The sequence below is a fragment of the Pelophylax lessonae genome (assembly GCF_965119305.1).
Source record: "Pelophylax lessonae genome assembly, chromosome: 2".
NCBI classification, from domain to species: domain Eukaryota; kingdom Metazoa; phylum Chordata; class Amphibia; order Anura; family Ranidae; genus Pelophylax; species Pelophylax lessonae.
The window spans coordinates 95,989,289-96,017,098 of record NC_138769.1 but is presented as its reverse complement, the minus strand read 5'-3'; the positions used below and the strand labels follow the sequence as shown (position 1 = coordinate 96,017,098).

The following is a 27,810-nucleotide window of genomic DNA, read 5'->3' as shown; positions in this document are numbered from 1 at the left end:
TTTACACAGCGTCCAAACTCTTTTGGAATTGGGTTTTTAGATCTCAATAGGAATTTCGGCTGTCAATTTAAACAAGCTGTTGGCAGGTGTCGGTGGGTGTCAACACTAATTGAAACTTGGTCAGAAGAGAAGTATGGGCAAAGCTTTTTTTGGCCATACTACTTTTCTGGATCACAGGAGTGCGTTTACTTGTGCTCCCCCGTGACTCTTAATCAGCCGGCTAAAGACCCCACAGAATTTCAATCAGTGTGTGGCCATCTCGGCTCAACCAAAGTTAATAGGTCGATCGACTTCTCTTGAAGTGGCAGCTTTTCTGGATCAGTGGTTTGCGCAGCTAATCTCTGACAGTGGTGAGTCCCTCAATGTCCTGGCCAGGGGGGTGGGGTCCACCATCCACTTCCTTTTTGTGTGGTTTGTCTGTTTTTTTATTTTAATTTTTTTTTATCCTGCTGGCTAGCTGTTGCCTAGGTGATTTTATCTACTTGTGGCTTTTGTTGTTGTGTAGTTAGAGCGAACAATCGTTTTATATGTCGGCTTCATAACTGAATGTTCTCGTGATGCTTCATTACAATGCGGGGGAAGAAACACCTTTTACTAACTTTTACTTTCAGTGAATACATCCACATTGTTTGCAAGGCAGACATGCAGAAAATAAACTGTTTTTAAAGAGGACCTGTTGATCTATAATGCTGCAAAGATGGGGGTGTAGGGTAGACCAGTGTTTCTCAATCGTTATTCAGTTGGGGCGCCCTTGAAGCGTATTTTCAGTCTTGAGGCACCCCTGCCCAAGGTTTGATTCACGTTACTGTGTATCGCAGAACACGTGCAGAATCGTGCTCGTTCCTGCCACACAGACAAATACTCTGCTCTTTGGCAAACATGGGGTGCTTTGGGTGCTGCACAAGTTTAAAAAAGGGTCAGGGATAGTGTTGAGCGAACACGGACTGTATTATTCGTGTTCGTACCGAATAATTGGATTTTTGTTACCCGAACACGGACACTTTACTGTATATTCGGGTAAAAATCCGTGTTCGGTCGTTTTATTTCCGGGTTTTGCATGCTTTGGCGCTCTTTTCATGGCGGGCTTTCAACAGCCAATCAACAATCGTTTAACTGGTGTGCCTTAAGCCATCCCAGCCATGCCTGCAAATGTCTCAGTAGCTGTGATTGGCCGTCTGAAGCATGTGACCAAGTCTTTATAAGTTCGAGGCAGCCGCAGCGGCGTCATTATGCTGCTTAGATCAGGGACAGAGCACACATCAACGTGCTGGCTGCTGATTAGGGAAAGATGGGCAGGAAAAAACCATTTGTGTCCGGATAGAATTGAGGGACAGGTCGGAGTGTTTAGGCAGGGCGAGTTGTAGGCATTTTAGGGATAGAGTCTGCTGAATTATAGGGTCAGTGTCTTCTGCAAACTACAATCGATATTGCTGTGTAGGGGTTGGGGTCTGCACTCAATCCTGATCTACGATCTCTTCTCAATCCTGTTAGGGAGAGGCTGCTGCTGAATTTTAGGGTCAGAGTGTTCTACAAACTACAATCGATATTGCTGTGTGGGGTGGGGTCTGCACTTAGTTCTCCTGATCTACGATCTCTTCTCAATCCTGTTAGGGACAGAGTCTGCTGAATTTTAGGGAAAGTGTGTTCTACAAACTACAATCGATATTGCTGTGTGGTGTGGGATAGGAGATAGGCAGGTGTCAGTGATCCACATCCATTTTTCTGTGTGTGGGCTGCAGTGAACACAATCTTTTTGGGGTGCAGTGAACACAATCCTTTTGGAGTGCAGTGAACAAAATCTTTGTGGGGTGCAGTGAACAAAACCTTTGTGGGGGTACAGTGAACACAATCTTTGTGGGGTGCAGTGAAGACAATCCTTGTGGGGTACAGTGAACACAATCTTTGTGGGGTGCAGTGAAGACAATCCTTGTGGGGTGCAGTGAAGACAATTCTTGTGGGGTGCAGTGAACAAAATCTTTGGGGGGTACAGTGAACACAATCTTTGTGGGGTGCAGAGAAGACAATCCTTGTGGGGTGCAGTGAACACAATCTTTGTGGGGTGCAGTGAACAAAACCTTTGTGGGGTGCAGTGAACACAATCTTTGTGGGGTGCAGTGAAGACAATCCTTGTGGGGTGCAGTGAAGACAATCCTTGTGGGGTGCAGTGAACAAAATCTTTGTGGGGTACAGTGAACACAATCTTTGTGGGGTGCAGAGAAGACAATCCTTGTGGGGTACAGTGAACACAATCTTTGTGGGGTGCAGTGAACAAAACCTTTGTGGGGTACAGTGAACACAATCTTTGTGGGGTGCAGTGAACAAAACCTTTGTGGGGTGCAGTGAAGACAATCCTTGTGGGGTGCAGTGAAGACAATCCTTGTGGGGTGCAGTGAAGACAATCCTTGTGGGGTGCAGTGAACAAAACCTTTGTGGGGTACAGTGAACACAATCTTTGTGGGGTGCAGTGAACAAAACCTTTGTGGGGTGCAGTGAAGACAATCCTTGTGGGGTGCAGTGAAGACAATCCTTGTGGGGTGCAGTGAAGACAATCCTTGTGGGGTGCAGTGAACAAAATCTTTGGGGGGTACAGTGAACACAATCTTTGTGGGGTGCAGTGAACAAAACCTTTGTGGGGTACAGTGAACACAATCTTTGTGGGGTGCAGTGAACAAAACCTTTGTGGGGTACAGTGAACACAATCTTTGTGGGGTGCAGTGAACACAATCTTTGTGGGGTGCAGTGAACAAAACCTTTGTGGGGTGCAGTGAACAAAACCTTTGTGGGGTGCAGTGAACACAACCTTTGTGGGGTACAGTGAACACAATCTTTGTGGGGTGCAGTGAACAAAACCTTTGTGGGGTACAGTGAACAAAACCTTTGTGGGGTACAGTGAACACAATCTTTGTGGGGTACAGTGAACACAATCTTTGTGGGGTACAGTGAACACAATCTTTGTGGGGTACAGTGAACAAAACCTTTGTGGGGTACAGTGAACAAAACCTTTGTGGGGTACAGTGAACACAATCTTTGTGGGGTACAGTGAACACAACCTTTGTGGGGTGCAGTGAACAAAACCTTTGTGGGGTGCAGTGAACACAATCTTTGTGGGGTGCAGTGAACAAAACCTTTGTGGGGTGCAGTGAACACAACCTTTGTGGGGTACAGTGAACACAATCTTTGTGAGGTGCAGTGAAGACAATCCTTGTGGGGTGCAGTGAAGACCATCCTTGTGGGGTGCAGTGAAGACAATCTTTGTGGGGTGCAGTGAAGACAATCTTTGTGGGGTACAGTGAACACAATCTTTGTGGGGTACAGTGAACACAATCTTTGTGGGGTACAGTGAACACAATCTCATACTTCTGAAGCTTTGAGGGTGCTGCCTGTTCTATACTCCTCCTCCTCCTCCTCATCCATCCTTTTAGGTGTACAAACAATAGTAATTGGGGCCTAGTGTGCTTCTGTACGTGTGAAAAACATACACTTTTTTTTGATCATATTTCCTATTCCGCTATTCTATAAAAACCTTTGGGGCTCAATTAAATTGCGGAATAGTCTGTGTCGGTACGTGTGAGATCCACCTTTCCAAGTTTTTGGGGTTCATCTCATACTTCTGAAGCTTTGAGGGTGCTGCCTGTTCTATACTCCTCCTCCTCCTCCTCATCCATCCTTTTAGGTGTACAAACAATAGTAATTGGGGCCTAGTGTGCTTCTGTACGTGTGAAAAACATACACTTTTTTTTGATCATATTTCCTATTCCGCTATTCAATAAAAACCTTTGGGGCTCAATTAAATTGCGGAATAGTCTGTGTCGGTACGTGTGAGATCCACCTTTCCAAGTTTTTGGGGTTCATCTCATACTTCTGAAGATTTGAGGGTGCTGCCTGTTCCATACTCCTCTTCCTCATCCTCCCTTTAGGGTAGGAAAAAATTTAATCGGGCCTAGTCTGTGTTTGTACGTGTGAGATACACAGTTTTTTATCCTATTCCGCTATTCAATACACACCCTTTTGGTGTAAAAAACATTAAATTGCGGCATAGTTTGCATATTTGACTGTGAGATACACCCGTGCGATACTGTTGTTCTTTTGTTCCGCTATTCAATAAAGACCTTTCTAGGGCAAGATCTTAAATTTCAGAAATATGAGGAGAGCGTCAAATAGGGGCCGTGGCCTGGGTCGTGGTGGTGCTGCTGCTAGAGCTCCTGTTGCAAGGAGAGGACGTGGTCGATCTGTGCCAGCTACACGCACAAGTGAAACACCTTCCTCAAGTGTGAGTAGGTGACAGAACCTGCATCAGTATTTGGTAGGGCATCATACGCCCCTAGAAGTGATGAGGCCAGAACAAGTGGAGGCGATAGTAGATTGGGTTGCTGCTGACAGTGCCTCCAGTTCCTTCACATTGTCTCCCACCCAGTCTACTGCAGAAAGGTCACAGTTGGCACCTGCAGCCGATGTCCAACCGTCTTTCACCTCACCCCCTTGCAAATCAGGCAAGCAGTCTGAGCCCCAAGCCATACAGCAGTCTCTTCTTCTTTTTGATGACTCTGTCAGCAGGGTTTCCCAGGACCATCCACCTAGCCCTGCCCCAGAAGTGGAAGAGATTGAGTGCAGCGATGCCCAACCACTTATTTCTCAAGATGAGTACATGCAAGGATCATCGCAGCACGTCTCCGATGATGACGAAACGCAGGTGCCAACTGCTGCGGCGTTCAGCATTGTGGAGACCGACAAGGAGGGCAGGGGTGAAGACTGGGTGGAAGATGATGTGGAGGACGATGAGGTCCTCGACCCCACATGGAATGAACGTCATGCAGGTGACCTGAGTAGTTTGGAGGAAGAGGCGGTGGTCGCACAGAGCCACCAGCACAGCAGAAGAGGGAGCAGGGTGCAGAAGCGGAGCGGCCGTGCCCTAGACACTACGCCCGCTACTACCCAACGCAGCAAGGGAACGAGCGCACCAAAGTCAGCTCAAAGGAGTTCTCTAGCGTGGAAGTTCTTTAGAAAATGTGCTGATGACAGGACACGAGTGGTTTGCACCCTGTGCAATCAGAGCTTGAAGCGAGGCATAAACCTTCTCAACCTGAGCACAACCTGCATGATCAGGCATCTAAGTGCAAAGCACGAGCTGCAGTGGAGTACACACCTTCAAAACCAAGAAACGTCTCTGGCTCATCCTGCTTCCTCTTCTGCTGCAGTCTCGGCCGCTCCAGCCACATCTGTAGTGATACCGGCACCTGCCACCCCGCAAACAGACGATCTGTCAGCAACACCACCACCTGGGTCACCAACAACCATCTCCACAATGTCCCGTGGAAGCGTTCAGATTTCCATCTCCCAAACACTTGAGAGGAAGAGGAAGTACCCCCCTACCCACCCGCGATCCCTGGCCCTGAATGCCAGCATTTCAAAATTATTGGCCTTTGAAATGCTGTCATTCCGTCTGGTGGAGACGCACAGTTTTAAAAACCTTATGTCGGTGGCTGTCCCACAGTACGTCGTGCCCAGCCGCCACTACTTTTCCAGGCAAGCCATCCCTTCCCTACACAACCAAGTGGGGGAAAAAATCAGGTGTGCACTGCGCAACGCCATCTGTGCCAAGGTCCACCTAACTACCGATACGTGGACCAGTAAGCACGGTCAGGGGCGTTATATCTCCCTAACGGCACACTGGGTAAATGCAGTGGCGGATGGGCCTAAGGCGGATAGCAATTTGGCGCATGTCCTTCCACCACCGAGGATTGCAGGGCGCTTCAGTTTGCCTCCTGTTCCTAACTCCTCCTACTCCGCTTCCTCATCCTCTACCGCCTCCTCATCCGGACAGCGTAACACCTTCACCACCAACTTCAGCACGGCCAGGGGTAAACGACAGCAGGCAGTTTTACAACTTGCCTGTTTGGGGGACAAACCACACACCGCGCAGGAGTTGTGGAGGAGCATGGAACAGCAAACAAATGAGTGGTTGCTGCCAGCGAGCCTCAAGCCCGGCCTGGTGGTGTGCGATAACGGGAGAAATCTCATAGCAGCTCTGGGCCTAGCCGGTTTGACGCACATCCCTTGCCTGGCGCATGTGCTGAATTTGGTGGTGCAGAGGTTCCTTAAAAACTACCCCGATATGTCAGAGCTGCTGCAGAAAGTGCGGGCCGTTTGTGCGCACTTTCGGCGTTCTCACCCTGCTGCTGCTCGCCTGGCAGCGCTGCAGCGTAACTTCGGCCTTCCCGCTCACCGCCTCATATGTGACGTGCCCACAAGGTGGAACTCCACCTTGCACATGCTGGAAAGACTGTGCGAGCAGCAGCAGGCCATAGTGGAGTTTCAGCTGCAGCACGCACGCGTGAGTCGCTCTACGGAACAGCACCACTTCACCACCAATAACTGGGCCTCCATGCGAGACCTGTGTGCCTTGTTGCGCTGTTTTGAGTACTCCACCAACATGGCCAGTGGCAATGACGCCGTTCTCAGCTTAACTATCCCACTTCTATGCCTCCTTGAAAAAACAATTCGGGCGATGATGGAAGAGGATGTGGCACAGGATGAGGAGGAGGAGGATGAAGAGGTAACATTTCAAAGGCTTTCAGGGCAGTCATTCGCAAGGGGCTCCGAGGGTGGGTTCCTGCACACACAAACGCCAGGGACACAATTGTCCAGCAGGGGCACAGTTCTGGAGGATGAGGAGCTGGAGGAGGAGATGGAACCATGTTCACAGCAGGGTGGCACCCAGGCCAGCTCATGGCCATCACTGGTGCGTGACTGGGGGGATACAGAGGACACGGACAATACACCTCCCACAGAGGACAGCCTTTCGTCGCCTCTGGGCAGCCTGGCACACATGAGCGATTACATGCTGCAGTGTCTCCACAACGACCGCCGAGTTGCCCACATTCTAACTTGTGCTGATTACTGGGTGGCCACGCTGCTGGATCCCCGTTACAAGGACAACGTACCGTCCTTAATTCACTCACTGGAGCGCGATCGCAAGATGCGCGAGTACAAGCGCACGCTGGTAGACGCGATGCTGCTGGCATTCCCATCTGACAGCGGGGCCACAGTGGAAGCACAAGGCAGAGGAGGAGGAGGAGGAGGTCGCCAACTCAACCAGGGCACCGCCAGCACCTCAGAAGGCAGGGTTAGCATGGCCGAAATGTGGAAAAGCTTTGTCAGCACGCCACAACAAACAGCAGCACCAGCAGCTCAGATGGAATGTCTTAGCAGGAGGCAGCATTTTACCAACATGGTGGAGCAGTATGTGTGCACACGCCTACATGTAGTGAATGAGGGGTCTGCCCCCTTCAACTTCTGGGTCTCCAAATTGGGCACATGGCCTGAGCTTGCCCTTTACGCCTTGGAGGTGCTGGCGTGCCCTGCAGCCAGTGTATTATCTGAACGGGTATTTAGCACGGCTGGGGGTGTTATAACAGACAAGCGCAGCCGCCTGTCCAGAGACAATGTGGACAAGCTCACGTTCATTAAAATGAACCAGGCATGGATCCCACGGGACTTTTCCGTACCTTGTGCAGAATAGCAATGGATACCGACCTTACCCAGCCATTGTTCCATTTTTGCTCTTTCTCACTCTTTTGGGGTGTACCCTCATTTAAAATTTGTGAAAAGAAGCAGTGTTGGCTACCTCGTCCTCCTCCTCAGGGCCAGATTAACGTAGGGGCTATTGGAGCTGCAGCTCCATGCAGGCCCCTACCTTTTATATAGGCCCCGGGTTGGCCATATTCACTGTGACCGCTCTTCTGTCACTTGTAAACACAGAAGTCTGGCTTCTATGCTCGCTTCCCCAGGCAGCACCCTCAGAACCTCCCCACACAGCGCGAAGGCCGGACAAGGAGGGACAGTTGCCGATGCATGGATGCGTTTATGGGCTTCAGAGACAGCATCCCATGTTGAATTAGGCATGCATGGCTGCACCCTTCCTCCTCTGGGTGCATGCCAAGGCACGGCCCTTAAGGCCCTTCAAAATCCTCAGCACCAAGACCATGATGCTCTTAATCCGGCCCTGGTCCTCCTCCACCGCTGCTTCCACCTACACCGCCCATAGGTGTGCGCAGCCTATTGCATTAGGGTGTGCACCCCAAAGTTGAAATACACATGCATGTGTTTGCCTACATGTACATGGCCCCGATACATTACTCTCCCTGCTGGCAAAGAGAAATAGAGCAGAGCAGGTGCGAGGGAGATCTTTCCCATCCCCTCACTGGCAAACAGAGCGATAATGCTATGTGCCCTAGGTGATTAGGGTGTGCCCAGGTACACCAGGCACACCCTGTGCGCACGCCTATGACACCGCCACATCCACCACCACCTCAACCTCCCTCCTACTCCTTATGGGCCTCGTCCTTCAGAGATGAAGAACATTGTTTTATTTTTCTGTTTTTTTTTTTGTTGTTTTAAGTTATTTCCCTATCCACATTTGTTTGCAGAGCACTTGCCATGCTCTTAACTACGTTTTGCTGCCATTTGCAGCACTCTAGCCCTTTCCATTGGTGTTTTAGAGCCATTTTAGTGCCTTAAAGTTCGGGTCCCCATTGACTTCAATGGGGTTCGGTGTCCGGGAAAAGTTCGGTAAAAGTCCGGGACACGGACCCGGACTTTTTTTTAAAGTTCGGCCGAACCCGTCGAACACGGACATCTAGGTGTCCGCTCAACCCTAGTCAGGGACTTCTTTCCCTGCATTTCTGCTGGTAGGGAAGCCCATTGAAGCCCTACACGCAGCACACATCCACAACTTAAGAATAAACCTACAGTCCCTATCTTCTTTGCAACCCGGGGACCACATTTACACATTGGTGTTTTTTGGACTACATTTGGCCATCTCTCGTTTCTGCTTACCAGTTCTTCAATGTGGTGGCTGCATTCGTTTTTTTTTTTTTTTCAACCACCTCAATACCAGGCACTTTCACCCCCTTCCTGCCCAGGCCAATTTTCATCTTCCAGAGCTGTCACGCTTTGAATGACAATTACCCAGTCATGCAACACCGTACCCATATGGAATTTGTACCATTTTCTTCACACAAATAGCTTTTTTTTTTTTTTTTGGTGGTATGTAATCACTACTAGGTTATTTATTTTTTGCACTATAAGAAAAGACCGAATTAAAAAAAAAAAAAAAAAAAATTAATTTTACTTAGTTTCTGTTATAAAAGTTTGCAAATAAGTAAATTTTCTTCATACATTTTGACCATAATTTATACTGCTACATTTTTAACAAAAAAAAGGAGACTTTAGAATCTCTTTAAGCTTTTTTCAAACCTGTTCTCGACCAGCCGCCGCCGATTTACTGCGTCAGGGCGGCTCTCCTGCGCAAATTGACGTAGACCTACATCGGTCGTGCGCCTGCAGCTAGGGGACGAGCGCACCACGCGGCAACGGGGACTCCAATGCACGGGGCAGGTGGCTCCGATTGCTGCCTGACACCCGCGATCCTTCCCCTGCTTAGAGAGGACGGTCGGCTGTTGTAAACACAGCTGGCCGTTCTCTCTGGAATGATCACAGAGCCCCTGTGACCCTTCTATATAGGATCACAGGTCTCTATGATCATTTCACAAGCCAGCCCCCCCCACAGTTAGAACCACTCCCCTAGGCTAACATTTAACCCCTTGATCACCCACACTGTTAACCCCCTTCCCTGCCAGTGTCAGTATTACAGTAACAGTGCATATTTTTTAGCACTGATTACTGTAGTAATGTCACTGGTCCCCCCAAAAAGTGTCAAAAATGTCAGTTAGGGGTCCGATCTGTGCGCCGCAATGTAGCAGTCCTGCAAAATCTTTCCCGTAGTTACTAGACGCGATAACTTTTGCACAAACCAATCAAAATACGCTTATTGCGATTTTTTTTTTTTCTTTTTTTTTTTTAACCAACAATTTGTAGCAGAAAACAAATTGGCCTAAAATGTTAAAAAACCTGATTTTTTACGTTTTTTTTTTAAGAATGTTATATAGCAGAAAGTGAAAAATATTGTTTTTTTTTTTCAGAATTGTCGATTTTTATTTTTTGCGCTATAAAAAAAAATCGCAGAGATGATCAAATACCACCAAAAGAAAGCTCTATTTGTGGGAAAAAAGGACATCAATTTTACTTGGGTACAGCGTCGCACGACCGCGCAGTTATCCGTTAAAGTAACGCAGTGCCGAATCGCAAAATATGATCTGGTCATTAAGGGGGGAAATATTCTGGTCCAGAAGTGGTTAAATTCAGACTTCTCATGAGTAATTTAGGGCACATGTCCACAATACCACTTTGGTTAAAAGTAAAAAAAAAAAAAAAAAAACTCTTGGTTTTCCTAAATAAAAACCATTACTGCTCTTGGGTTCCACATATGGCTTAAAATTTAGCAATCTAGAGACTATATGGTTACACACACATACATAACTCACCCAAGCTCTACTGCCATATGAAAGGTGTTAAGATAGAGTGCCGGTGCTCTGGCTAAAAAGTCCACTGCAGATAAATCCAACAAAAAGCCGGAAACTTGGTGCTTCTTCTTAAAACAGGCTTTTATTAATGCACAGCAGCAACAACAATGTCCATTGGTGCTAACGCGTTTCTGCCACAGCCTTCCTCATAGCATATGGTTACAGACTGCCTGGAGCAATGAGATTGTTTCACTTCATTAGACTGCAGTTTTTTTTTTTTTTTCTTGATATGAAATCTGTATTATGAAGAAATATCCAATTAAGCGAAATATGTCACCACCTTTTTGCCATGCTTTGCCCATCTGTGCAAAACACTCTTGCTGTGGTGAAACAAAGTTTCAAGCAACTTATAAGGATGGAGTTGAGCGTAAAGTTATCAGTTCATGTACATTTCAGAAACTATTTTTTTTTTTTTTTTTAAACTCAAAATTAAAATTTAGCTGATTTTGTTTACTTTTTTTATTGGGTTTTCTTTTTTTTTTTTTTACTTTCTGAATTTGTATTACATGCTTGTCTGTCTATTCTTGACTAAACAGTCTGCATTCAGAAATTCTGAAAGCTTTGTCTCTCTGCCTCCACTAGAGGGCAGTATATCAGTAGTTTTTGTGTAAGCTTTACCCTTGCTTTGTGCTGCAGTCAGTAGTTCAATTTTAGCTGTGCTGTTAAATGGGGATTTATGCAAAATGACATTATATTTATATAGGTTAATATCATAGGCTGCATTTCTCTATAGTTATTTTATTTTATCCATTTCCAGACCAGGCCTCTTATGGCACTTTTCACTTACATGTAGCAATCAGTATTTTTTGCTAGAAATTTATTTAGAACCCCAAACATTATATATTTTTAAAGAAGAGGCCCTAGAGAATAAATTGGTGGATTTTGCAATTTTTTATGTTACACAGTATTTGCGCAGCAGTTTTCAAACGCAATTTTTCGGGAATAAAATACACTTTTTTAAATTGTAATGCAAAAAAACACAATACATAACCTGTTTTATATTTTACAAAAAAAAAAAAAAAAAGATGGTAGGCTGGGTAAATAGATACCAAAGATGTCATGCTTTAAAATTGGGAAAGCCCATGCAGTGGCAATAAACGACATACATTTTATTATCAATAGCCTTTATGGGTTACCTCTTTAGATTTACAGAGGAGGTCTAGTGCTTGAATTACTGCCTATGATCCGAGGTTTGCGGTGATACCTCATGTGTGGGACGATCGCTGTTTGTGTGTGTGCGGGAACAATACCCCTGTTTACCTTTTCCTGTGAGCCGGGGAGGAATGGGGTGACTGGTCGTAGAAACTTACATTTTTTTTTTTTAATTAATTTATTTTATCTTTTAAATTTTTACACTTGCTTTAATTTTTGTTTGATCACTTTTATTGCTGTCACAAGGAATGTAAACATCCTTTTGACAGCAATATGCATGTGACAGGTACTCTTAATGGAAAGATGTGAGGTCTATAAAACCCCAACTCCCTCCTCTGCCCTTAAAAGTATTAAACACCAAAATCTGTATTTTTGAATGATTTAGATTTTTTTTAAAAAATTGCGATGTTGACATCCGGGTAAGCTGGAAGTGATGTCAGGTCATCGCTTCCAGGTTACCATAGTGGCAAGCCGATTAAAGCTGATCCTGGTTTGGGACTCCCGGTGGGTTGGGAGAGGTCGAACAAGCCACGGAAGGGGAACCCTCTCGCTGCTTGTAAAAGCAATCCAGCGGCTAGTTAGCTGCTAGGATTCCTTTTACAATAGAGCTGACTGCTGGCTCAGATAAAAAAAAAAAATGAAACGGTACTGGGGTGACGACGGCAGCAGTGAAAGTCCAGGCGACATAACCAGCTGCAAAAGTCCAGTGATATACAGGCACATTGCTCGTCTGGAAGTGGTTATAAATGCTACAGAGAAATTGTTGCACAGTATGAATGATGTTGCAACCATTGTACCATAGTTTTATTTTTACAGCTCTTCTGTACAGGCACTGAAAGAGTCTGTTACCAAGCCAAATTCACCTACTTGCACTGATTACTTAAAATTAAAAAGTTGAAATAATATGTGCCTATTCTATTTCCATGGAGTTCAGTTTTAAAGGATATCTGCTGTTACCATGTTACAAGAGACTGTTAAAGATAACTGCTCGTTGGATAAATACTTTACATGTGCCCCCCTCCCTGCCCTTCTAAATCACAGTGAGCTTATATTTTATAGATCTCAGTTTCTACTCCTTGCTTTTGCTCCAGTTGTATATTAAAAGAATGCATGTGATTTGCACTTCATAGTGTCTGCTCTGAGTGCTGAGCTTGTCAGTTTTCTCCTGTGAATGGTTCAGGGTGTATGCACTTCCTTGTAACATAGAGCTGGAGTGGGAGAGGAAAGCAGAACTGAAAAATTATACCCAGCAGCGCATAGCCCAAGAGATAAGAAGCACTATAAGGTCCACGTGAGAGGTCTATATGATTAGGTAGGTGACCACGTGTTTTTCTTTAAGCATGTAGTGATTCTTTAAAAACTGAAGCCAAATTTCAAGAGACCATCATGTTAGAAGAGACTGTTAAAGTGTCACTAAACCCACATCATAAAAAACTATCTATCCATTCACACCATAAATGGTATATTACATGCTGTTTGTACTCACTCAGCCCTCTAAAGATTTGTTTTCTGTATTCTGCAAAAAACCTGGTTGATCCTGCTGCTCTCTATCTCCCCCTTTTGTTCATATCCACAATTCAGCTAGAGATTTTGCAGCTGTAGTGACAACTCTGCAAATGTTTAGTTTTCAGTGAGTTTCTATGCTAAACATTTCTTCCCTATCCCATCTGAGCAGCCCATGTGATTATAGCCGCACGTGTGGGAGTATACACAGTGCTAAATGACAGCCCACTCCCTCCCTCCCTCCTCCATGTCCACTAACCAGCTAAACACAATGGGGGGTGGATATTACATGTAGATTAATGGAGGCTTCACCTCCTGTGACAAACTCACTCAGGACCGGAGCTTTTGGAGGGGACTGCAGGCTAGCCTACCAACTATGGGCCCTGGCTTGTGAGGGAACACTGCTCTTTGTGGAGTGTATGCCGGGGGGACCCATGGAGAAATGTTACTTTGGATTCAAGTCCACATCTCCCCAAGACACACACTCTGGGACTCTAGGCCTAGGATCCATGTTAAAGGCCTAGCTGCCTATTGCCAAGAGGGGACTGCTCCGCACAGTCAGACTCATGTTAGATGCTAATGTCATCAGCTCAACCACCTGTCTTCCACACATTGTTGATTGTGCTTATTAACTCATCTATTGTATACTGTGGGAATTGGTTTATACTTATAATAATGTGTATTGTACTTCAGGAGCTCGATGACGGCAAGTCTATTAGTTAATTAGCTCAAGTTAATTAAATCACTGTCATCTATTAGTTGCTAGTGGGAAAGTGGAATACTTTTTGTGTTGGTTGTTTCTTAGAAAGGTAACTATATTTCTGTACACAATTTCATCTGCATATGATATTGTATTCAGGCACCTGACCTGGCGGGGTAAATATTCGGTGTGAGTTTGTTAAACAATGTTCCAGATCTTATACAAGCTATTCTCGGCTAGTTTTGTATGGGGGCGGCAAGAATTTCTGCTATCTATGTTCAAGACTGAAGGAAGTGGTATTCTGATGTTGGCACACAAGCACATTGTGGGGTCGTGGTTCCCGTTACACCTCCCTCTTTTTCTAAGACACAGGCTGGAGGAGCGTGACACAGCCTGTGACTGGCAGAAATCCACTCACACCATGTTATTGCCAAAAATAACTGATCCTGGCAAATTTTTTCTTTATAGATAGAATTTTTTTCTCCTGTTTTTTTCCCCTGTGAAATCTACAATAAAGTGCGAGACTAGGCAACGGGATGGATAATCTAGATCCAGCGGTCATCCCAGTCTGGCCAGCGAGCGCGTGAAGACCACAGCTCTGGACTAGGTCGGCTGCGACATAGCCCCACAGGACAGGGGCTGGCCTGCGAGTTAAACGCCTCGCGAGGTTGCATATGACCGGGTCTTGGCCAGAGTCGCAGCATTCCTCCTGGCCACAGCCCCCCCCCCATTTAGAGGGTGAGGGCTCTGTCTGGAGAATTTTGGAGTGGACATGGGTCCCTCCTTGGGACAGTCGGACCCCAGGATTCCCCTCCTTCCAGTCAGGCACCCCCCTTTCATCTTTCCCCCATCCTACTCCTCCCCCCCCTTATGCTGGGGCTGTGTGGGTGGTCTGGTCCACCTCCTGGGGTGGGGCAGGGTGCTATGCTGGCAATGGGGGCCGGGGGGGGAGGGTGCGCTGAAGGCGACCGGTCGATCAGCTGTGGGGGGGTTGTACCTGGTGGGGGCTCCTGCCAGGGCCCCTCATCCTGACTGGGGCCTGTCCTTGTGGCCTTGGGGTACCTCTTGGGTCCCTGGGAGCCTCGTGGTGCCGCCATGTTGCTGTAGCCTGTGTGCCTGTGTTTGTGTAGTCTGGCGGCCATTTTGCGGTGGTTTGCCATTGAAATTAGTGGTGGCCATGATAGTGGAGCCCTGTGGGTGGCAATTTCGGTGGTGGGAGCTCCTCCTCATCCCCTGGTGCTGACTTTTGGATCTTTTCACTTTCTGATCGCCACGCATGGAGTGCAGATTATCCTGGTGGCTGCAGGTGCCTGTTTCTTCTGGGTGGTGAGTCTGGTGGGGTTCTTTCCCTCTCTAAAGAGGATCACTTGGTGCTTTGTGCCTGGCGACCGGGTGGTGCTGCCAGCGTGGTGGGGGTTGTCCCTTTGCAGTGTTTTACACATTTGTGGGGTCCCCCTGGTGACTCATGGAGTCTTAAGAGCACATCTCCCCATCTGATCCCCTCTCTGAGGCTGTGGGGCCCTCCAGGTCCTGACCGTCTATCGATGCACTGACGATGGTTCTGGAGTCCTTTGTGTCCCAGGTGGAGGTGGTTTTCGGGTGATGGGCTACCAAAAAGCATCCTCCCCCCGCCTTCCCCTGCCTAATCTGTCTCCTCTTATCCTGAATCTGATTCGGCCGCCGCAGACGTGGGTAACCCTGCTGGGCCTGTGACCACGCAACCAGAATTCTCAGATAGTGAAGAGGATTCCTCAACATATGAGACCGCGCACGAAAAGACGCTGAAGGATGCACTGATTGTATCTGTGCGTGAGACCTTGCAGATGGAGAATGCAGGTACCCTTTGGCACTCGCAAGCCATCCAGAGCAGGAAAGATGTTTCCTTTCCCCGCCTATTTTGACAGAATTGTCGCTAAAGAGTGGGGACAACCCTTGGGATCCCTAAGCGATCTGCTAGGCGTTACCCCTATGAGGAGTCCCTTATTAAGAAGTGGACTGTTCAACCAGTGGTAGACCCTCCAGTTTCCAGATTGAACAAGGTAACCATGATTCCGGTTGAAAAGAGTCCCCGGCCTTTAAGGATCCAGCTGACAGCAAGGCAGATGCTTTGGCCCGCAATATGTACACTCTGGCTGGTTCGGCACAGAGGCCGGTATTGACCATTGCCCTGGTGTTACAAACTCTGAACAAGTGGGCTAAGCTTTTACCCCGTGACCTGGAGGGATAACGGCTCCCCCCTGCCTTTGCTGAGCTGGCGGACAAGCTGGTCCAGGGGCTGCGGTTTATCTGTGATGCATACAATATTCTTAGTAACACAAATTGAAAAATACATCACATCAGAAGGATCTCATGAGGGGTGACAGAAGATGGGACTGCCATCCATCGAGATCGATTGATGTTGTATTCGGACATTCAGAAGATTTATACAGTCATATTGCTCGACATGTTTCGCTAAAATAGCTTCATGTGGAGCTAATAGTGAGATATTCTGTATAGTACTGTAAACTTGTAGAAAGGCGTAATGCCGCAATAAAGAACTAACGAGGAAGGTGACATAAGCCTATACAGGAGCGGAATAAGCAGAAATGCAAAGCTTTGTCCATATAGGGAGATGCATCTAAGGTAGGTCAGCATCATATGGGATGCGAAAAAGAAAATAACTAGCATGAAGCTATATATCTGTATACGTAATATGAGCGCTAGATAAGCTCCTGCAGAGTTCAGACACCTTCCCCGGATGGGAAACCTCCGCCATCCTTCTGATGTGATGTATTTTTCAATTTGTGTTACGAAGAATATTGTATGATTGTTTATTCTGTATATTATCTGTTACCAATCAAGTCTATTGATATACCGACCAATTAATGCCTCTGTGGAGGCTTACTGTCCACATTTTGATGTATTTTATAATTTATTAATAAAATTGTTATTTTTTAAATTTGGTGCCTTTTAAAGTCCTTGCCTCTCCAACCAATCTCTTTCCAGTCTAATAGGGATGTGGCACCCATTTACTCTCTATGTGCGCTCAGACTACTGCTATCTGACTGCGCATCCTATCCATATTTTCTGAGTCAAGGTACAAAAAATATAATATTTTGCACCGTAAACCTGGCTGCATTCGTTTTCTTTTTTCAGAAGATTTTCCTTTTTGTGAATACAGAAAAGTTAATTTAATCCTACCAGAAATCTTGATTCCTTTTCCTTGTAAATTCCTGTGCATTAAACTGAACTAGGATCTCAAATGTTGTAAAGCTTTCCTAGCTGTCTCCTGTAAACTACAAAACCCTTCCTCCCTTTGTAATAGATATTAGCGAGGGGGAGGTGTTTGTTCTCCAAATCAAGAAAAAAAGTGAGTGTTGTCACCCTAGGACAGAAAGTGTTACTTGGTAGGATCACCGGGTTGCAAATAAGCAAAAAAGCCTAAAAAAAGAAAACGGAGAGGGTTATTTTATTTTCTCAGATATTTACAAAATCCTTGATCTCCAGACCGGTGGCTATGGGGTTCAGTTTTGTAGATTGTCATCAGTCTGGTGAAGTTAGTATGGAGGGGGCCATGCTTGTTTGCTTACCGCTTACCGGTCAAAACCAGGTACCCGCTCCCACTTCCGGGTAAGATCGCTGCAATCTTTGTGCGACGATCTATGGAAAGGAGCAATACAAAGAGAACAGGATACTTTATTATACAAGTACATGGTACAACAAGCAGGTATCAGGAATGTGAAATGTTGGGTTAACATATTCTTTAAGCTCAGCAGAATCCATCATTTACCGAAATATCAGTTTTGTGTGGACTTTCCCTTTAATGACCATAGGCATTTTTGGCACGCTCGGTAATTACTTCTGTCCTCCACAAATGAGAACGGTTCTGATGTGTCTACAAGGTATACAATCTCTGAAGCACAAGATTTTCTGAGCAGCTTGGCAAGGCAAGATGCATTAAGACCTGTCACAAATGCCGCTTAGCTTTTGATGGCAGCATTTTATTACTGTGAATAAACAACTTTCCGTATGATTTTCCACGCTGAAGAAAATCTGTTTCCTAAGAGACCAACACAATAAAATTCATCCCACTGCACAAGGCACATTGAGCATTGGTTTGTGCGCTGAAGAGCGTGCCGATTGTTTATTGGAGGAATGCGAGGGGCCGATTTATTTGTTACGTTGATTTAACGAGGTTAAAAGGGTTGGAAATTAAAAATGTTTCCATGGTTACCCTGATTTTATTGCAAAAGTATAAATCCCCGTCAAACAGGTTTAAGTCAGTGTGTACGTGGGCAGCCATGCAGAACCGTACCTTCCTCAATGCATAAGTGGCTTGACAGTGAAAAATGTATGATCAAGCATTTTCTAAATGCCAACGAAGCCTGGCTTATTTTTATATAGATTGCATGAAGCGGATCTGCTAATAATCAATCAATGTTCAATTATTCTTGGAGGGTTTTGTGTGGTAAAAAGAGGAAAAAAAGTAACCCACTTGTCCCTAATTAAAGAATTCTATACACGTACAATTTAGTGGTTAGTGCACTTTTGAGGGTCCTAAACCAGTGGCGGCTGGTGCTCCATGGGCCGGGGGGGGGCGTCGTTAGATGGACAACGCCAGCCCGCACATCATACCCCCCGGTCGCCAGCTCACTCACCCTGGACATGTTGAGGGCCGGCAGCAGTGGTGGTGGCTTCCCCCTCAATCTCTTGCATCTCCTCCCTCCTTGGCCAATGGACAAGGAGGAGGATCCCTGTGACAATAGCGAATATTCATTCACTATTGTCACAACCGGCTCTGCACCCTGAACCCACTCTTTTTTTTGGAGCCTATAAGAGCCTCTGGCTCTAATCCCGTGCTTCAAAAAAAAAAAAAAAAAAACCCCCATTGGAATCCATGCGTCCGGCGCCCTGCGTGTAAATTAGGGGGCCGGACGCATGGATAGGGGGGCCAGTGCCCCTGTGCCCCCAATGGACGGGCCACCACTGTCCTAAATGGAAATAAATCTGTGCAGCCTACCATATAAATTCACAATAATATGCATTTGTTACAACATCAAACAAGCTGTACACATTTAACATTCAAGTCCATGAAAAGGTGTCCAGTAATTCCTAAGCTCTTGTTTGGATTCTGAGTATTATTGCCACCAAGTGTCCCGCCATTCTCAACCTTTTTTACCCTGGAGGAACCCTTGAAATCATTTTCAAGTCTCAAGGAACCCCAGATACAAATTACATTGGAATAATCAATAAGTTGTAAGTATAATAATAATAGTAATAATAATAGAATAACGGCACACTTTAACCAGTTCTGGACCGGAAGAATTTGCCCCCCTAATGACCAGGCCATTTTTTGCGATTTGGCACTGTTACTTTAACGGAAAATTGTAAGGTCATGCGACGCTGTACCGAAATAAAATTGATGTCCTTTTTTTTTCACACAAATAGAGCTTTCTTTTGGTGGTATTTGATCACCTCTGCGGTTTTTATTTTTTGCGCTATAAATAAAAAAAAAAGAGCGACATTCTGAAAAAAAAAAAAAAAAAAAAATATATATATATTTTCATGTTTTGCTATATAACATTCCCAAAAAAAATCCAAATTTTTCATCCTTTTAGGCCAATTTGTATTCTGCAACATATTTTTGGTAAAAAAAAAAATCGTATTAAGCGTTTGACTGGTTTGCGCAAAAGTTATCGCGTCTACAAACTAGGGGAAAGATTTATTTATTTTTATACTAGTAATGGTGGTCTGCGATTTTTAGCAGGACTCTCACATTGTGGCAGACAGATTGGACCCCTGACATTTTTGACACTTTTGGGGGGACCAATGACATTACTAGAGTAATCAGTGCTAAAAATTTGCACTGTTACTGTAAACACTGGCAGGGAAGTGGTTAACCTAGTGGGTAATCAAAGGGGTAAGTGTGAGCCTAGGGGGGGAGGGGCTTGTGAAATGATCATAGAGACCTATAAGGTCACATTCGGCTCTGATCGGGTCTCCATGTAAAGACCCGAAAGTGATGTCATGGCATCACTTCTGGGTACTGGCGCCAGATTAAAAAAAATGACCGCATTCAAAACAGCCAAACTTGGGGTTTTGAATGCTTTTAAGTGCAGAGGAGGGGTTTGGGGTCTTTTAGACGCCAGATCCCTCCACAAGAGTACCTGTGAAGTGATAAAAATTTAAAAAAAAATTTAAATGTACGAAATTATCGGCCAATATTGGCCTGTACCGATATGCAATGGCCAAAATATCTGTATCGGCATTGAAAAACCGATATCGGTCCATCACTACTTTTAAAACCCAAATTTGAAAGTAAAATGACAAGCAAAAAGTAAATGTGCCCCTTACATTAATAGTTGATGGAGATGGGCCACCCTACATTGGTGGTCATTAAAGGGTCCTCTTCCACTAGTGGTAAGTGGGAGGTGTGCCCTTCTTACATTGGAAGTAAGTAGGAGGAATATCCCTTATTGATGAAAGGAAAAGAATTAAAGGAAAGAATACTCCTTGCAGACAGCTAAAAAAGACAATTGCTGTCAGTAAGGTAGTGAGAGGAGAAACTCCACCGGACCCACTCTGATGCCTCTACCGAGTGATATCAGCCCCAGAACTATTCAGGCACCATCAGGCGGGAGATCTATCAGTTACTGCCCGAGAAATCCCTAGCAGTCATTGGAAGAACCCTAGTTGAGAGAGGCTAATCTATACAATCTAATCCAAATAATGTTTGACCACCTTCACCTTCATATAGAACACATCTTACTCTAATCACCCACTGGGTAAAGGTAATTTATATCACGTTTGAATTTTATCCTCCTCCGCTCCAAGTAAGCAAGATCAATACCGTTACAGCAGCCTCCATTAGTCTTTTCACAAATCTTTGGAATGGAGTAATTGTTATCCCATACATCCTATCTTGCAATATTTTACAGTACATCGAATCAAGAAAAGAAATAAGACCGTTCATGTACGGGCAGCAATCAGGGCCTGTCAGGCAGTGTCGTATGCATTACCATCTGTGATAAGTGCGTTTCTGCTGAAAAAATACTTAAGACTAAATGCTCACATTTGCAAAAGCCCAGTTGAGACCCAGTTGTTTTCTTTAAATGGTGCCTGGTATTTGAGTGTTGCAATAGTGCTGCAATAGAAAGCACTTGGAATGGATCAGATTGTGGGAACGATTGGGTGTAAATATAGACTGGCTCCTAAAATAGTAATTGTCCACGCTGGGCTCTTTACATTCTCAATTGTAGGTCGTTTGCTAGAATCAAAGCCTTTTGGAACAAGTGTGCATTTCACCACCAAGCTGTCGGGAGAGCTATCATTGCTGAATAACTGAGCAAGTTTTCAGTAATAACCTTTGGATTAGTTTATATACTGACTATATGATTACATGTAGTTGTAGTTGTAACATGCGAAGGATCGGGATTACTTTGGTTAGGGGTAGAAACTGACAGCAAATTTCTGTTAATTTTTTTTTTTAGTCCTATAAATTTGCTCCACTGTGTACTGCTTATTCAAGAAAGCTGTAAGCAAGGTAAAGTGTTACTAAAGTCTCAGGGGTTTTTTTGTTAGAAATAACAAACATGTTACACTTACGTGCTCTGTGCAGTTGGTTTTGCACAGAGCAGCCCCAATCCTCCTTTTCTCTGGTCCTTCTTCAGCGCCCCTCCTTCCTGTTGAGTGCCCCCACAGCAAGCAGCTTGCTATGAGGGCACCCAAGTTGAGTCACCGCTCCCTGTGTCCATTCAGACACAAAGCCACAGCCCAGGCCTGCCCCCTCTCTCTCCTCATTGGCTGGCTGACTTTGACAATGGCGCCACGTTGCTGTCTCAGCCTCAGGGGAGTTCCAGGCAGCCTGAGACACGCCTGCAACTTCGCATGATCTAGATCAGGCATGTCTAACCTGCGGCCCGGGGGCCGCAGGAAATGCGGCCCACTACCACCTGATAATTTTCTTTTTGTTGATGGGGTAGAAGGAATTTGCGTCGGGAGCACGGCCACAGCGGCTAACTGTAGGAGGAGGCTGCCTCGGAAGGGATCATCCTCTAGTTGTGTTAAATTAGTGCTGGGGGGGCAGCAGCATGGGAAGGGCACAGCGGCGTTTTATTACTTATATACCTTAACTATAGTATATATTTTATATGCGGCCCGAGAAAATTTCTCTACACTCAATGTGGCCCAGAGAAGCCAAAAGGTTGGACACCCATGATCTAGATGGACCTCAGGTAAGGGGGGGAGGGGGGCTGCTGCACACAGAAGGCTTTTTATCTTCATGCATAGAATGCATGAAGATAAAAAAAACCTTCTGACTTTAGAACCACTTTAATAAGCATGTCCAAGCCTCTCACTGCCTCTAGAGCAGGAGTCTTCAAACTTTCTAAAAAAAAAAAAAGGGCCAGTTTACTGTCTTCCAGACTTTGGGAGGGCTGGACTGTGTGCCAGTGGAAGTATAAAAAGGTCCCGGCGTCAGTAGGAAAAAATAATGCCCCATTGCTTGTTTCAGTGAGCGTAATTGTATCTCATTATTTGTGTCATTGAGAGGTATTGTGTCCCATCATTGATTGTTTTTGGGCCCCATTGTTGGTGTCAATGGGAGAAATTATGCCCAATCGTTGGTGTCATTGGGAGGAAATATGCCCTCTTCATTGGTGTCAGTCGCGGGAATTATGCCCCATTGTTTGTATACGTGCATCATGAAATAGTGCCCCAAGGGTAGAGCTGCACGTTTCCGGCAAAAATGAGAATCGCAATTTTTTTTTTTTGCTTAGAATGAAGATCATGATTCTCTCACGATTCTCAAAATCATTTTTATTTTAAAGAATATATATATATACATATATAAAAATATTTATAATTTTTTTTTTAAACCATTTGAAATAAAGCTGTAACTAAGATTACCCCCTCCCCCCCCTCCGATGGGTACTGCTGACTGGTACTGCTGTGGGTACTGCTATGGGTACTGCTGGCTGGTGGCTAATGCTGTGGGTACTGCTGGCTGGTGGATATTGCTGTAGGTACTGTTGGCTGGTGGGTAATGCTGTGGATACTGCTGGTTGGTGGGTATTTCTTTAGGTACTGCTGGCTGGTGGGTATTGCTGGTGAAGTTTGCGGAGCAGCGCAGAGCTGATAATTCCTGTTGGTCTCCTCTCACAGGCAGAGTGCATTTGATATCACTCTGCCTGTGACAGAACGGAGCCGGAACTACACAGGAAGCATTGACTCCCTTCTGACAGCTTAGCTCTGACACAGACAGCCGGGATATCTTCCGGATGTCAGGCAGCTGCAGCCTGCATGCTGGAGACTTGGGATGTCTGGCTAAGTGTCATACCCAGACACACAACGCTTAACACACTGCACTGAAAATCATGAAAATTGAGGATCGAGATCGCAATCATCATACAATTAATCATGCAGCTCTACCCAAGGGCCAGATAAAAGCAAGTAAAGGGCCGCAGTTTGGAGATCACTGTTCTAGAGCACTGTTTCTCAACCTTTTTTCAGTCCAGGCACTCTTTAAAAATTATGGACAGTCTCAAGGTTTACATATTTTAATAATTTTACATAATAATAATATTATAATAATAATATTTTAATAATTTTACATAATGCAGCAACATGCACAAGTCCAAGTAGGACACCCAACGTTAAGAGGTAATTTATTCCTCCGAAGCAAACCTTTGCAAACTGGTACTGACTAGTATTCCAATGTTTCTCTTCTCCCTCAGTTTTGCTTCATCACTCAGCTAATGTAAACCCCCAATGCTAATGGAGAGGGACAGGGGAGGGTTAAAAAAGTATACTATGCAGGCAACTGACATCCTCATCAACTAATGGTGCCAATGGTCACCAGGAAACCGACAGCTAGGTTGTAATGGTGCACAATGAAAGCCTGTGACTTAGTGTAACTAAAAAGGCAGCCGTCATCCACACGCCGGATTGCATACAATTTTTGGGCAATTTTTAGGCATTTTGCCAAGGCATCCCTGAAGTAACCTCAAGGCATTCTGGTTGAAAAAGGCTGCTTAAGAGCCCATTCAGACTAGCGCGACTTGTCAGGCGACTTGTCAGCCTGACAAGTCGTGGTCCATTGAGTAGTACAGGACCCGTTCTAATAGGAGCGACACAAGTCGCTCCGACTTAGAAAAAGGGTCCTGTACTACTTTGGAGCGACTTGCATAGACTTCCATTATGTGAAGTCCCTGCAAGTCGCGCCGAAGTCGCGGTGCACGCAACTTCACAGGTCGCCCCCCGAAGTCGGATCGCCTCAGTGTGAACCGGCTCTTAAAGCATGTCCTAACATTGTTTTCTTTGCCTTGATCCTGTAGCAATGTCAACACAAGGGTTGTAAAATTCTTGCAGCTGCTGGGAAGTCAGTTACTATTGACATTGGCATGCCCCAGAACTACACCTCCTAAGAGCCATTTTCCTATGCAGGAAGTTTGGGTAGGGGCTTGGGAGTCAAAGCAGCGCCATTGTTTTCCTGAGAAAAAAATAAATCAATGTATGAGTGGGAAATAAAGTGGTGGAGATCAGCAGAGTTCAGCAGGTAGGATGACCACTTTTGTTGGGGTTTCAGTGCAGCACAACTGTGTGCCAGTTGAAACCGAAATTTAGAAGCTCACTGAACTGAATATGTACTGATTTATTTTTATTTTTTTAATTTATTTTCTCCTAGTATACACTTTAACAGCTTTATAGTTTTAATGAGCTATGGTCACCACAGGGATTAGTTATTAGTAAAGCAATACATGTTGCATGTCAGCTGTGAGCATACAGTATGCAGTTGCATGCAGGCAGGGGATCCTGCGTGTTAGTAGTTTGCCACAAGCTTAAAAAAAACAAAACAATAGATTTGTTATTCTTGCACTATAGCAAACCATATTTTGGGAAATCTTCATGAATTACATATTTAGTTACCATAGAGATTATAAATAGCCTTAGCTAAACTACTGTAACCCCACCCGCACACCAAAAACCGCATTTCTTCAGCTTACTATGGAAAAAACTATCAGATATAAAAATGTTGTTGGTCACTTTGGTTGCTGTATGCTATTGCTAAAATCCAGGCAAACCCATACCTGAAACACAGATATGAACTCGCAAGCACATTCGTCCCAGTCCATGGAGCACTGTTACCCCTACTCATAGCCCACACTTAATGTTTGTGATCCCTTACCTTGTAAAACCACTTATTTAGTTTAAAATAGAAGTGAAAGACAAAACGTGTGTATGTGTGTGTGTGTGTATATGTGTGTATATGTGTATATATATATATATATATATATAAAAATAAAATAAAAAAAAATGTGATCACATCATTTCTGTTCTCAGCTGTATAAGGGACATTAAGAGGTGGAGGTAGAGAAACAGCCTTACACAGATCTCCCCATTGATCGGTGTGCGATTGGGGGAGGAGTGTCAGCACAAGTCTGATCATTGGAGGACAGGCAAACTGTTCTCTCAGCACAGCCAGAAAACTGACTACGCTGGAAAGGATGTGCTTCTCTGCCTATTGTGGTCAGTTTGAAATAGGCAGGTGGGGACTGGCAGGATCACCAGGTATTATAAATGAAGCAATACCAAGACAAAAGGATAAATCAGGAATATGAAATATTGGGGTAATATATTCTTTTACACACTCGCCTAATATGTGGTCCTACTCATATCATGCCCACTTTCTGGGTGTTTCAGCTCAGAGTACTCCCATTTTCTAGGCGGTTCCATCCCTAATTATTCAGCCTCGGCCCTTTTAATTACCCTTATTGGGTTACTGCACATAAGTAACTTAAAGCCTAGTACTACGATGAGAATATTGGACAAAGGATTGTCAATTTTTTTTGGCATGCTTGACTCCTATCAAAACGAATAGATTACTAATGTTACGAAAATTCTTGTAAGACCGAATACAACTTTGGGGGTGATGTAATGTATTCTTTCATTTCCGAGCATGCGTGATCTTGGTAACTCAAATTTATTCGTACAAATACTATGTGAATTACGCGAAAATCGTTAATTCTGTTTTCTTACTAGAAAAATATTCTTGTCCATTCGGATATTTTTGCATGAATTGTCGCAATCCGCTCTCGAAAGCTGTGTACTGACGGATAGATTATCAGATGATCACTCCGAATATGTGTTTTTTTTTTCTGTCCCATATTCTCATCTTGTGTACTAGGCAAGGGTGATGCTGATATTTCAGGATGCGGCATTGCAGGGCACAGCACCAAGATTTGGGACTATTTGGGACATTCAAGTCCTTTTTGACATGTTCAAGTCCTGTGATCTACTACCTCTGTCATACAGCAGACTGATCAGTGACCTCACTTTTTCTTTATTGTGATTGAACAATACATTTGGTCACTGATCCTAATATAACTACAGTATCTCACAAAAGTGAGTACGCCCCTCACATTTTTGTAAATATTTTTATATCTTTTCATGTGACAACACTGAAGAAATGACACTTTGCTACAATGTAATGTAGTGAGTGTACAACTTGTATAACAGTGTAAATTTGCTGTCCCCTCAAAATAACTCAACATACAGCCATTAATGTCTAAACCGCTCGCAATAAAAGGAAGTACACCCCTAAGTGAAAATGTCCAAATTGGGCCCAATTAGCCATTTTTCCTCTTTCCTCCCCGATGTCATGTGACTCGTTAGTGTTACAAGATCTCAGGTGTGATTGGGGAGCAGGTGTGTTACATTTGGTGTTATCACTCTCACTCTCTCATACTGGTCACTTGAAGTTCAGTATGGCACCTCATGGCTAAGAACTCTCTGAGAATCTGAAAAAAAGAATTGTTGCTCTACTTAAAGATGGCCTAGGCTATAGGAATATTGCCAAGACCCTGAACCTGAGCAGCAGCACGGTGGCCAAGACCATACAGCATTTTAACAGAACAGGTTCCACTCAGACCTGAGCACCTGCTCAGCATCATATCCAGAGATTTTTTTGGGGAAATAGACATATGAGTGCTGCCAGCATTGCTGCAGAGGTTGAAGGGGTGGGGGGGTCAGCCTGTCAGTGCTCAGACCATACGCCGCACGCTGCATCAAATTGGTCTACATGGCTGTCGTCCCAAAAGGAAGCCTCTTCTAAAGATGGTGCACAAGAAAGCCCGCAACCTGTTTGCTAAAGACAAGCTGGCTAAGGACATGGATTACTGGAGCCATGTCCTGTGGTCTGATGAGATCAAGATAAACCTATTTGGTTCAGATGGTGTCAAGCATGTGTGGCGGCAACCAGGTGAGGAGTACAAAGACAAGTGTGTCTTGCCTACAGTCAAGCATGGTGGTGGGAGTGTCATGGTCTGTGGCTGCATGAGTGCTGCCGTCTCTGGGGAGCTACAGTTCATTGAGGGAACCGTGAATACCAACATGTACTGTGACATACTGAAGCAGAGCATGATCCCCCTCCCTTCTGAGACTGGGCCGCAGGGCAGTATTCCAACATAACGACCCCAAACACCCCTCCAAGAAGACCACTGACTTTCTGAAGAAGCTGAGGGTAAAGGTGATGGACTGGCCAAGCACGTCTCCAGACCTAAACCGCTTTGAGTATCTGTGGGGCATCCTCAAACGGGAAGGTGGAGGAGCGCAGGGTCTCTAACATGTGATGTTGCATGTAACGGGGGCTTAGGAAAAAAAAAAAATTGTGTGATTATAGCTGACAGACTGTATCATAGATCAAATGTTCTATTTTCCCTATAGCTTCACTTTAAATCAGCCTTGTAGAAGGGGCATGCTAAAGCTACTGTGTATTGAGAGATGAATGGAATATTCCTGACAGTTTCATACCATGAGACATGGCTGAGTCATTTGATGTATTGATCTGCTTCATGGTGTTTGAGCATCGTGTCCTTCACCAGAAACAAAGTGGTCTCTGCTGTATTAGGATCATTTTGTGTACCTTTTGCATATAGGTCAGGTTAGGTGTAAATCTCATGCATATGTTGTCATACATCTTCCAGTGGCTTATTAACATGCTATAATACTCTATAACTAACCATGGTCTGTTTATGAACAGGTGTCAGTGAGGATGAG

At 44.9% G+C, this 27,810-nt stretch overlaps 1 protein-coding gene across 2 annotated transcripts in view; it reads left to right on the top strand.

Annotated features, from left to right (window-relative positions):
* Positions 1 to 27,810, top strand: part of TIAM1 (TIAM Rac1 associated GEF 1) — a 588,418-nt gene that overhangs the window by 462,692 nt on the left and 97,916 nt on the right. For both annotated transcript variants that reach the window (XM_082245498.1, XM_082245499.1), the window contains one exon: positions 27,794 to 27,810. This exon is cut by the window's right edge and continues 75 nt beyond it. In XM_082245498.1, coding sequence (XP_082101624.1) covers positions 27,794 to 27,810 — 17 coding nt within the window. The remainder of the gene's footprint in view (positions 1 to 27,793) is intronic.